This window comes from Nannochloropsis gaditana, assembly GCF_000240725.1.
Source record: "Nannochloropsis gaditana CCMP526 unplaced genomic scaffold scaffold904, whole genome shotgun sequence".
NCBI classification, from domain to species: Eukaryota; class Eustigmatophyceae; order Eustigmatales; family Monodopsidaceae; genus Microchloropsis; species Microchloropsis gaditana.
Window position 1 is genome coordinate 427 of NW_005803049.1, and position 8,953 is coordinate 9,379.

The window sequence follows — 8,953 nt, forward strand, 5'->3', positions numbered from 1 at the left end:
GCCCATCTCTGGTCGATTACCCGGTAAGATGCTCCCTCCCTCCCTCCCTCCCTGCTTCTATGCCTTCCTATCCATCCATGCAAAATTTTGATCTTTCTTTCCTCTTTGTCTCTTTGCCAATCCATTACGTTCCAGACTCGACGATAAATGGGAAGAACTTCAACGACGCAAATCCTTCGCTTTGGCACGCTTCGAACGTTTTTCAGCCGGACATCACGGGTACCTCCTCCCTCCTTTCCTCCCTCCTTTTCTCCCCCACTCTTTTGTGCCGGTGTCTTTTGTCTATTCCCCCTATTTTTCCTTCCCTCCTTCCTAAACTTCTTCCATCATGTCATCCATGTCTTGTTCACGGCACCCTTTCTTTCCCCCGCCTTGTCACTTTCCCATCCGTCGTCCTTCCACAGTTATTCCTCCCGCAAGGCAATGGACCAAGAGGCGCGAATAGCCGCCCTTCAGGAGGTGGAGGCACGGTTGAAAGAGGCCGAGGCAGGCGTGGAGGAGTGGAAGGAGAAGGTGAAAACCTTGCAGGAGAAAGAAGATACCCGGATGATTGGAGGCGACGACGAGGCAAGTTCGCGCATTTTTGGAAAGTGTCTATGTCAGCGATTGCCCCTTTCCCCCGGCTTTCTCGTGGGGATTCAATTACCTTGCTGATCCATGTCTTGTCTTCTTTGGGGCACCTCCCTCCCCTCCTTGCTCCCATTTTCCTGGTTTGCTCAGGAAGAAGACGAGTTTGCGGAAGAAAGTGCCTCCCTTCCCCAGGCGAAAGAAGCCCTGGCCTCTTTCACTGACCAAAAGGAGGCTGCCTTGAAGGATCTTGCTGCTCTAGAGGCTGAGATGGTGAGTTGATAGCCCTTCCTCTCGTTCAAGCGTCTTCTCCTTGCCCCTGCCCACTCTCTTCACTGTCTTTCTCTGCGGCCATCTCTTGTCCGCAAGGGGCACATCGTCGCCTTGATAAGTGATTTTGCGCTTAAATAGAGACTAAGTAGCAGCACATTGCTTGTCCCCTTGTGATTCCGCCCGTGCCGATTTCTCCTCCCTCTCCCTCCCGGACCCTTTTCTGTGCCCGCCCAGGAGGCCGCAGAGAGGGAAAAGGAGAAGAGAGAAAGTAACGGGCAGTGGGAAGAATTGGAGCCGGTGGAGGAGGAGGAGGAAGAGGAGCTGCGTCGCCTGTGCCCAGACAGCTACCGGACGATGCTAGATGCCTCCCGGGAGGAGGAAGGGGTCCGAGACCTGCACGTAAGTGGAGAGGGAGGCTGCAGGCGGGGTGGACCGGGAGAGTCATCTCTCCAGGGGACTTAGTCAGAAGGGATTGGAGACCTGCCTAAGTTTTTTTCCTGCCTTCTGTCTTCCCTTTTCCCTGTATCCTCCCGCGCGCACCCTCCCTCGCTCCCTTGCTCCCCCTCGTCCCTTTGGCACGATTTATCTGCAGGAGTACTTGGGTGTAATTGGCCAGGAAACCAGCCGACGGGCTCATCGACTTGCATTTGATCTCTACCGGAAATGCCGCTCCTTGAAGGGTTTGCGCCGATTTGCGTCCCTTTTCAGTTGCCCGGCACCGGAGGTAGGGTTTGGGTGGGAGGGAGGGGAAGAGAGGGTAAAATGGAAGGGCAGGGTATGAGAGAGAAGGAGAATGTACGTCGTGTGTATATTTCATGCATTTTTGAGGCCTTTCTGATGTTTTCTGAATATCTCGATTTGTACAGCTTGGCGCAGCTTTGCACGCAAGTAGCACGAGTGGAGGGGATTTGGACGAACAGCACCGCCCCTTAATTCCCACCCCGAACATGTATCCCGAGAACGCCGCCGCCGAATACACGACCCCAAGTCTGCCTAAGTAAGGAGGGAGGGAGGGAGGGAGGGAGGGAAGGAGGGAGGGAAGGAGGGAGGGAAGTCTTCATGTTTTTGAAGAACATCACAATAGGCGCGGATGACTGGACAGAGGGCCACGAGTGCTGCGTAGACTTCCGATTTACCCCGTGGCATCTGCTCACATCAGAACCGCGCATTCGTCTGATTATTTAAATTCGCCTGCTTTTATCTTTATCTCTCCCTCTACCTTGATTACATGTCTGATCATTTTATCCTTTCTCCCTTTCAATCCAACTCTCTTCAGGTACGAAGAAGTCCTTCGGGCTGCCAAGCACATGCTGGCCATGGAGCTTGCCCACGAGCCTCGCCTCCGCGCGTGCTTCCGACAGGTGAGAAGGGGGGCCAAAGGACGGTAGGAACAAGGGAGGGAAGCTTGGGAGGAAGGAAAGGATTTGGCTTTCCAGTTCCAAAACTCGCATATCTTGATGGCGTAAAATTTCCAGTGCTCGTCTTTCTCTTCTTCGACAAAATATCGACGGCATTTTCGATTGTCTCACCCTGTCATGTCTCCTTTCCATCCTTTCTTCCGCGTATTGATACTTCAAAAATCCAGATTTACCGCGCCGAGGCGACTTTGACTACGCATCCCACTCTCAAGGGCCACAATGAAATCACGGATCAGTTCCACCGGCTCCATGGCTTCCAATTCATCAACAAGAAGCCCCTCTACGAATTCTTGCAACCCCCGGTACAGCTTTCTGTCCATCCCTCTGCCCTCTTCTCCCTCCTTGTCGTCCTCCATCCCTTTCTTGGCTCCCTTACTCCCGTGTCGTTGCCTGTCTCCCGCTGTGCTATGAGGGTGCCTTGACACCTGTTCGATCTCGTCTTAGAGCTTGCGGCCTCCCTCTCCACCACCTTGCAAGTAGGAGAGCCTCCGAAGCTTCTTAAACGCCTCACTCCCTGTCTCTTCTGCCCCCCTTTCCCCGCCACAGAGCGACTCCCAGCCCGACCTCTTCCTCAGGATCATGCAAGCTGAGCGGGAAGGTTTTATCACTTTCACCATCGACGCTCCTGCCAATACGGCCGCTGAATCGACCAGGTGTGTACACATATTCAGCTACCTCATTTTCCCTCTGTCCCTCTCTTTCTCCGTACGCCCGCCACCTCTTTCCTCCCTTCGATCCTGCCAACGTCGGCATGGTTCCCAAAGACCTCAGAGGCGTTACATCACGGATCGACATCCTTTCCATCCTTTCACCCTCCTCCCTTTTGATTTCTCTCTCCCTTCAGCTGGACCCCGAATGGGAGCTCGGCCTGGCCTAGTCTTCTCCAAACCTTGGAGGGACTCTATATGCCTTACCGAACGGCCTCTCTCGACACCAGCCTTGTGGACGCCTGGAACGAGCAGCGAAAGGATATTCTCTCGCTTACCCTTTCTTCCCACATCTTGCCCATGTTGGAGGCGGAAGTGAAGCGGGAAATGGCGCGAAAAGCTCAAGAAGCTGTCGTTGCTGCTGCGGCAGATGCTTTGCGGGAAGTAGTCAATACAGGTGTGTGTGTTTGCCATAACTTTCCTTCCCATGCCCCACTTTTCCAGCCACCGCCTTTTCTCCACCCTGTTTTGGTTGCACACTGGAAGCTCTCCTCATCCTTTCCCGTCCGTTTCCCCTCCCTCCCTCCCTCCCTCAGGCACCTACATGCCTCAATATAGGAATATCAATTGCGCTCTCATCCCACCATTCGAGGATTTTCAGCTTCGGTAGGCCAGGAGGCTGGGAAGGAAGTGGGGATATTGGAGGAGGGGGTATTGGGGAAGGGAAGCAGGGGATCAAAGCGGACGGGTAGGAGGTTGCATGAAATCGACGTCGTCTAGGACAGTGTAAATCCACTCTCCTTTCATCCCTTTCCCTTCACCTTCCCCTTCCCTTCGTACTGCTCCAGGCTCTCCCAACGATTTCCTTTCGAGCTGACGCCTTTGTCCTCCTCGTCTCTGGAAGTGGTGGCCGTCTTCCAGGCGTCCTCGCGCCAAGAGGCGTCCTTCGCTGTCTCCGTGGGGAGAGACGGGGCAGTGCGGGACTATGTCATGCTCCCTCCTCTGCGGTCTGGCTACGACGGCGACGCTGACCAGGTAACCGGCCCCTTTTTTGCCTCCCTCGCTCCGGGCCTTGGCTTTTAAGTGTTAGAATTAGTCCTTTCTGGTGCTATCCCGTCATTTCCTGATTACCCTTGCCGCCGGCTTTCCCTTTCTCGTTATCCCCCATCCTACTCCTTTCCCTCTCTGGCTGGGCAGCGAGATAAACTCCAGAAGATCATAGTAGAGGCCAAGCCGGCTGTTGTGGTGGTAAATGCCGTGGTGGGCGGCTATGAAGCTTTGCGGATGAAAGAGCGTCTCGGTAAGAGGCGGCGACATGGTGGAAGCAGAGGATTGAGGGGCGGGGTAGAGAGTGCGATGTCTTGTTCGTGGACCCGCAATCGACGCCCATGTCCACTCTGTTTCCTCACATCCCCACCCCCTCCTTCTTTGTTCTGTCTTTCTCAACCACAGCCAAGGTGGTCGACAACGTGGCTCGCTTGTACCAACATGGAGAGCTAGCTGCCGAGGATGAAGAAGGGTGGGAACCCTGCGAGGTCCTCCTGATTGGTGCGTTTCTCGACTTCACTCCCCTCTCTTCCTTGTTCTGGTACTTTCCAATCGTTTTCCTGTGTAAATCTCCAGCTTTTTTCATGCAGTGTATGCAATGCGGTCGATCCTCAATGGTACTTTTGGAACCCCTTGTTATGCACGCACTTACTTTATCATTCTCCCCTCGGTTTCCCCCCCGGTTCCCCCCACGCCTAGACGATCATCTTGCCAGTGTTTATGCCCGCTCTCCTCGCGTCAAGAAAGAATTCACAGATTACCACGATAACTTGCGAATCGCCATCGGCATGGCGCGACAAATGCAGGTCCGTATCCCTGCTCCCCCCTTCCCTTCGTATCTACCCCCATTCACCTGCTTGTCTCCCTTCTTTTACCCACTCCAGGACCCGCTTGCTCTGGTCACTCTCATATACGCTGCCCAAGATCCTAGGGGAGGGCGTTTCGGCGGTCCTGGGTACCAGCTTTCGTATCTCTCTCTGCATGACCTCCAGGTAAGCACTTTCCCCTCGTCTATCCCTTCCCTCCTTTCATACCTGTTTCAAATTTTCCTTCTCTCGGGCCGTCTTCCGAGATACATCCAATGTGAACCTTGCATGCTACGTGCCCCAGGATGGACTTCCAAAGGTGTTGGAGCCGAATGAGGCCTCTCATTTTCTGTTGAAATGCTTATGTGTTTTCCCCAGATATGAAACGAGCGGAGCCACACCTTTTGATCCTTCTCACTTCCCTACTCCCTCCCTCCTACTCTCCCCCCCTCCCTCCCTGTTTTTCTTTCCCAGGACCAAGTGAACCCTCATGAGCTGTCTCGGCGGTGGGAAGAGGTGCTGGTCGACGCGGTCAACGACGTGGGGGTGGACTTGAACAAAAGCATCTCGAGCCTTCACTTAGCCGGTCTGCTCCCTTTCGTTTCGGGGCTGGGTTTTCGCAAGGTAGCAGAGGGGGAAAAGGGAGGAGTTGTACAGGGGCTAATAGGAATGGGCAAGACCACTTTCTCACGGATGATCCATCTGCCTCGCGTGGCTTTCCTTTCCCACCGATCACAGGCCAACGCCTTGCGTGCCGCCATTCGAAACACTCACGGGAGCCTCGTGGTATCTCGAGCCCAGCTGATCGAGGAAGGACTACTCACGCCCAAGGTGGGTCAAAGAGGAGGATAGGAGAAAGGGAGGGAGGGATAGAGGGAGGGAGGGATAGAGGGAGGGAGGGATAGGGAGGGAAAAATGCGGCAGTTGCGGGCAGTGAGGCATGTTTTTGGTGTCCTATTTGCACATTTATCTTTCCTCATCTCGTTCCCTTTCTTTTCTCCCTCCCTCCCTCCCTCCTTCCCTCCCTCCTGTCACAGGTGTACGAGAACGCCGCGGGTTTCCTTCGCATCCGGGTCCCTCATTTGATGGGAGAGGATGGGGTGGAAGAGGAGGACGCCATGGATCTGTATGAAGAAGAAGGCAGTCGAAGGAGAGGGAGGAAGAAGAAAGGGCGCGGGGAGGGCCGAGGGGAACGGAAGGTGAGTCGGGGGAGGATATGAAGCAGTGGTCGGCTGGGGCGACAGGGACGTTTTCTGACACACGAGAATGCTACACCTGTGATTGCCATGCCTCTTTCCCTCCCTTTCCCCCGTTCTATCAATTGAGTGTTCCAATTTTCCGCCTATTTATAGTCATGTTCACTTCATTTTCTCCCCTTGCCAAACCTTTTGTTCACTTTTTGAAGGTAAATCTCCTGGATAATACACGCATTCACCCGGAATGCTACCTAACGCATGAATGGGTGGGGAAAGTGATTCGAGACGCCATGGAGCAGGCAGACCCAACCATGGGCATCAACGAACTTGTTCGCTTGGTTATGCAGGTAGGGGCGGAGGGAGGGATCAAAGGAGGGCAAAGGATGGGTAGAAGTAAAGAGTCTCAGGGGTGGCACGAAGCAAAGGGTAGATGTGAGCCAGGAGAGGTTACTTTGCATGCCATACGTTCATGGAACATCACCTGGTCCGCATAAGCTCACCTTCTGCCGCCTTTGCCTCTTCCTTCCTCTCCTCGCCTCAGGATTCATTCAAAATCCTCCTCGCCACCCTCTGCCCTCCCTCGGAACAAGGACGGCCCATCGACCGCCTCCTCGTCGCGGAGATCCCGGACGAGCTTGCGAGTCTCAATTTGGAGGAGTTTGCGAATTACCTGGAGGTAAGTTGTATTGCCGTGTGTCCATTGTCTTCTTTTATCACATGGCATGCACCTTCTCAGGTGCATCGCGTTAGTGGGAGCTCAATGGCATGTGTGGTAATCCTGCGTCACGCGATGCTCTTTTCGCGGAACATCATGTGACTGGCAGTGTTTCACACTGTCAGACGGTTAGATGGCAACTAACTCATTGTCCTCAAATTCACGCGCCGCATCGCCTTTGCAGAACACGGGAAATGGAAAACACTATCAGCAAATGGACCAGATCAAACAGGAGCTGAGGTTTCCGTTCCGCGATCCCAGAGCGCCCTTCAGGGGCATAAGCGAAGGTGAGGAGAATGGGGCATGAAAGAGGATGGTGACGTGAGTTTGCAAGGATAAACTTTTTCAGATGCCTCATAAAAGGATGCTTATCGGTCCATCCCCCTCCCACATCGTCCGATAACCCTCTTCTTTTCTTTCTCCTCCCTGTCTTCATTGACCCCCTCGGCAGACAAGCTGTTTGAGCTTGTCTCTGGAGAGACTGATGCGACGCTCCGATCGGGCATGCCGGTGACGGGTCGCGTCTGGAAGGTGGACGAGAACGCGGCGCGCGTCCGCCTGGACCAATGTGTAGTGACTGGCTACTTGCACCGGTGCGTCATCCGCGGGGTTGGGGGACGGCCTTGTCGGAGGAGACTGGTGGTAGGGGATCTTACACTCCTACACTTATATTCATACCCTGATCTCACCTGCTTTCGCTCCCCTCCGTAGCTCTCGCTACCCGAACATGCAGCGAGACATGGACTTCGAGGCAATGGTGCCTGTTGATACACCCGTGGAAGGGGTTGTGACGGAGGTAAGCTCAGAACCAGCGGAAACAAAGAGGGAGTGAAGGAAGAAACGAGAGGGGGGTGTGGAGGATTTTGGCGAATAGCGGATGGAAACAAAGAGGGAGTGAAGAAAGAGACTAGAGGGGGGTGTGGAGAGTCTTGGCGGTTAGCGGATGAATTTGGAAGCCCATCACCACCCCTGCCCCTGCTCAGTGGTTTGGACGCGGTTACTGATGGCTCTGGCCCTCCCTCCCTCCCTCCCTCCTGCCTCAGATTGAGAAAAGCCGGATCTCCGTCCGCATTTCCTGCCTTGCCGAAGACCTGACGGCCAGGGACTGGCCTCGCCCCCCCTCGCTGCCTCCCTTGGACCGTCACTTCGACGAAGCGCGGGCCCTGAAAGAGTACGAAGAGCGGAGGAGGAAGATCGAAGAGAAGGTAAGACTTTTAGAGGAAAGGGTGTGGAGGAGCTAGGAAGATAGGAGGGGGGGAAATCGGGCGGAAGGGGGGGGTAGCGGGATAGGTGTGTGTCTTGGTAGTTCTAGCCTGATATCTCCCTGCCTCGTCCCCTCCATCGCTCAGGTCCGTCTGGCCAAGGAGGGCAAGCTCCGCTTGTCGCGTCGACAGCGCAAGGTGGACGACGAGCGGTGGCGCACGGTCAATCACCTGGAGGCAGAGAAAGTGCTCAAGCAGCAGGGCAAGGTATAGAGACATTTGACAAGCCCCTCCCATTCCATGGAGCCTGTGTATCAACCCTGAATGGCCTCGCTCTCCCCTTTTTATCCTCCTTCAGGTTGGGGAATGGCTTTTTCGGCCTTCCGGTTCGGGTTCTATTTCCCTTTCGTGGCTGGCGTTGGAGGATTTGGTGTTGCACATTCCTGTGAAAGAGGAGGAAAAGGAAGCCGGAGACGCCGTCGGGAAAAAATTGACCGTGCAAGGGAGGGTTTATCAGGTACGGTGGCTCCCCTTGTCCTCCTTTTCGCCCGCGTTTTCCCTGACCCTCCCTCTCCCCTCCTCACAGGAGCTGGACCAAATCGTCGCCCAATACATCCAGCCCATGAACGATCTGATCGACTCGGTCACGTCCCACCGGAAGTTCCGACGCATGGCCAAAGAACAGGTAGAGGACGAGAGAGGAAAGCAGGGAAGGAGAAAGGGCTTTTGGGAACGACGGGAAAAAGGAGGGAGGGGTGGATGGGATCAAGACGTCGACCGTTCCTCACCACGGCCTTGTCCTCGCGTTTAAAAAAAATACAGGTGGAAGCCGAGTTACGCGCGTCGAAGAAGAAACATCCGTCGCAGGTAGGGGACTTTCTGGCCTCCTTTCTTCTCCTTTCTCTTCTCGTCCCTCTCTCTCTCCCACCCCTTTCGTCCACGTTGCTCGTATTTGGATATAGTGGGTATCTGAATGCGCCTGAAAGGACATGTGGGATCGATGGTAAGCGCGCGAAGACATCGATCCCTGACCGTCGCCTGCCTTCCCCTGCTCCCCTCCCTCCCTCCCTCCCTCCCTCCCT

At 54.8% G+C, this 8,953-nt stretch overlaps 1 protein-coding gene across 1 annotated transcript in view; it reads left to right on the plus strand.

Annotated features, from left to right (window-relative positions):
- The window catches only part of NGA_0478100 (transcription elongation factor spt6), a gene marked incomplete at both ends in the record, with an annotated part of 9,027 nt that overhangs the window by 27 nt on the left and 47 nt on the right, over positions 1–8,953 (plus strand). Inside the window, 28 exons of the mRNA XM_005853414.1 lie at positions 136–219; positions 405–513; positions 721–840; positions 1,075–1,239; positions 1,433–1,564; positions 1,707–1,837; positions 2,117–2,201; positions 2,426–2,560; positions 2,805–2,911; positions 3,103–3,362; positions 3,502–3,571; positions 3,754–3,940; positions 4,103–4,205; positions 4,358–4,453; positions 4,652–4,944; positions 5,233–5,382; positions 5,497–5,589; positions 5,796–5,957; positions 6,164–6,301; positions 6,496–6,630; positions 6,854–6,956; positions 7,121–7,262; positions 7,381–7,465; positions 7,713–7,874; positions 8,019–8,138; positions 8,230–8,388; positions 8,458–8,556; positions 8,694–8,738. Of these exons, the coding sequence (XP_005853476.1) occupies positions 136–219; positions 405–513; positions 721–840; positions 1,075–1,239; positions 1,433–1,564; positions 1,707–1,837; positions 2,117–2,201; positions 2,426–2,560; positions 2,805–2,911; positions 3,103–3,362; positions 3,502–3,571; positions 3,754–3,940; positions 4,103–4,205; positions 4,358–4,453; positions 4,652–4,944; positions 5,233–5,382; positions 5,497–5,589; positions 5,796–5,957; positions 6,164–6,301; positions 6,496–6,630; positions 6,854–6,956; positions 7,121–7,262; positions 7,381–7,465; positions 7,713–7,874; positions 8,019–8,138; positions 8,230–8,388; positions 8,458–8,556; positions 8,694–8,738 (3,670 nt within the window). The remainder of the gene's footprint in view (positions 1–135; positions 220–404; positions 514–720; positions 841–1,074; positions 1,240–1,432; positions 1,565–1,706; positions 1,838–2,116; positions 2,202–2,425; positions 2,561–2,804; positions 2,912–3,102; positions 3,363–3,501; positions 3,572–3,753; positions 3,941–4,102; positions 4,206–4,357; positions 4,454–4,651; positions 4,945–5,232; positions 5,383–5,496; positions 5,590–5,795; positions 5,958–6,163; positions 6,302–6,495; positions 6,631–6,853; positions 6,957–7,120; positions 7,263–7,380; positions 7,466–7,712; positions 7,875–8,018; positions 8,139–8,229; positions 8,389–8,457; positions 8,557–8,693; positions 8,739–8,953) is intronic.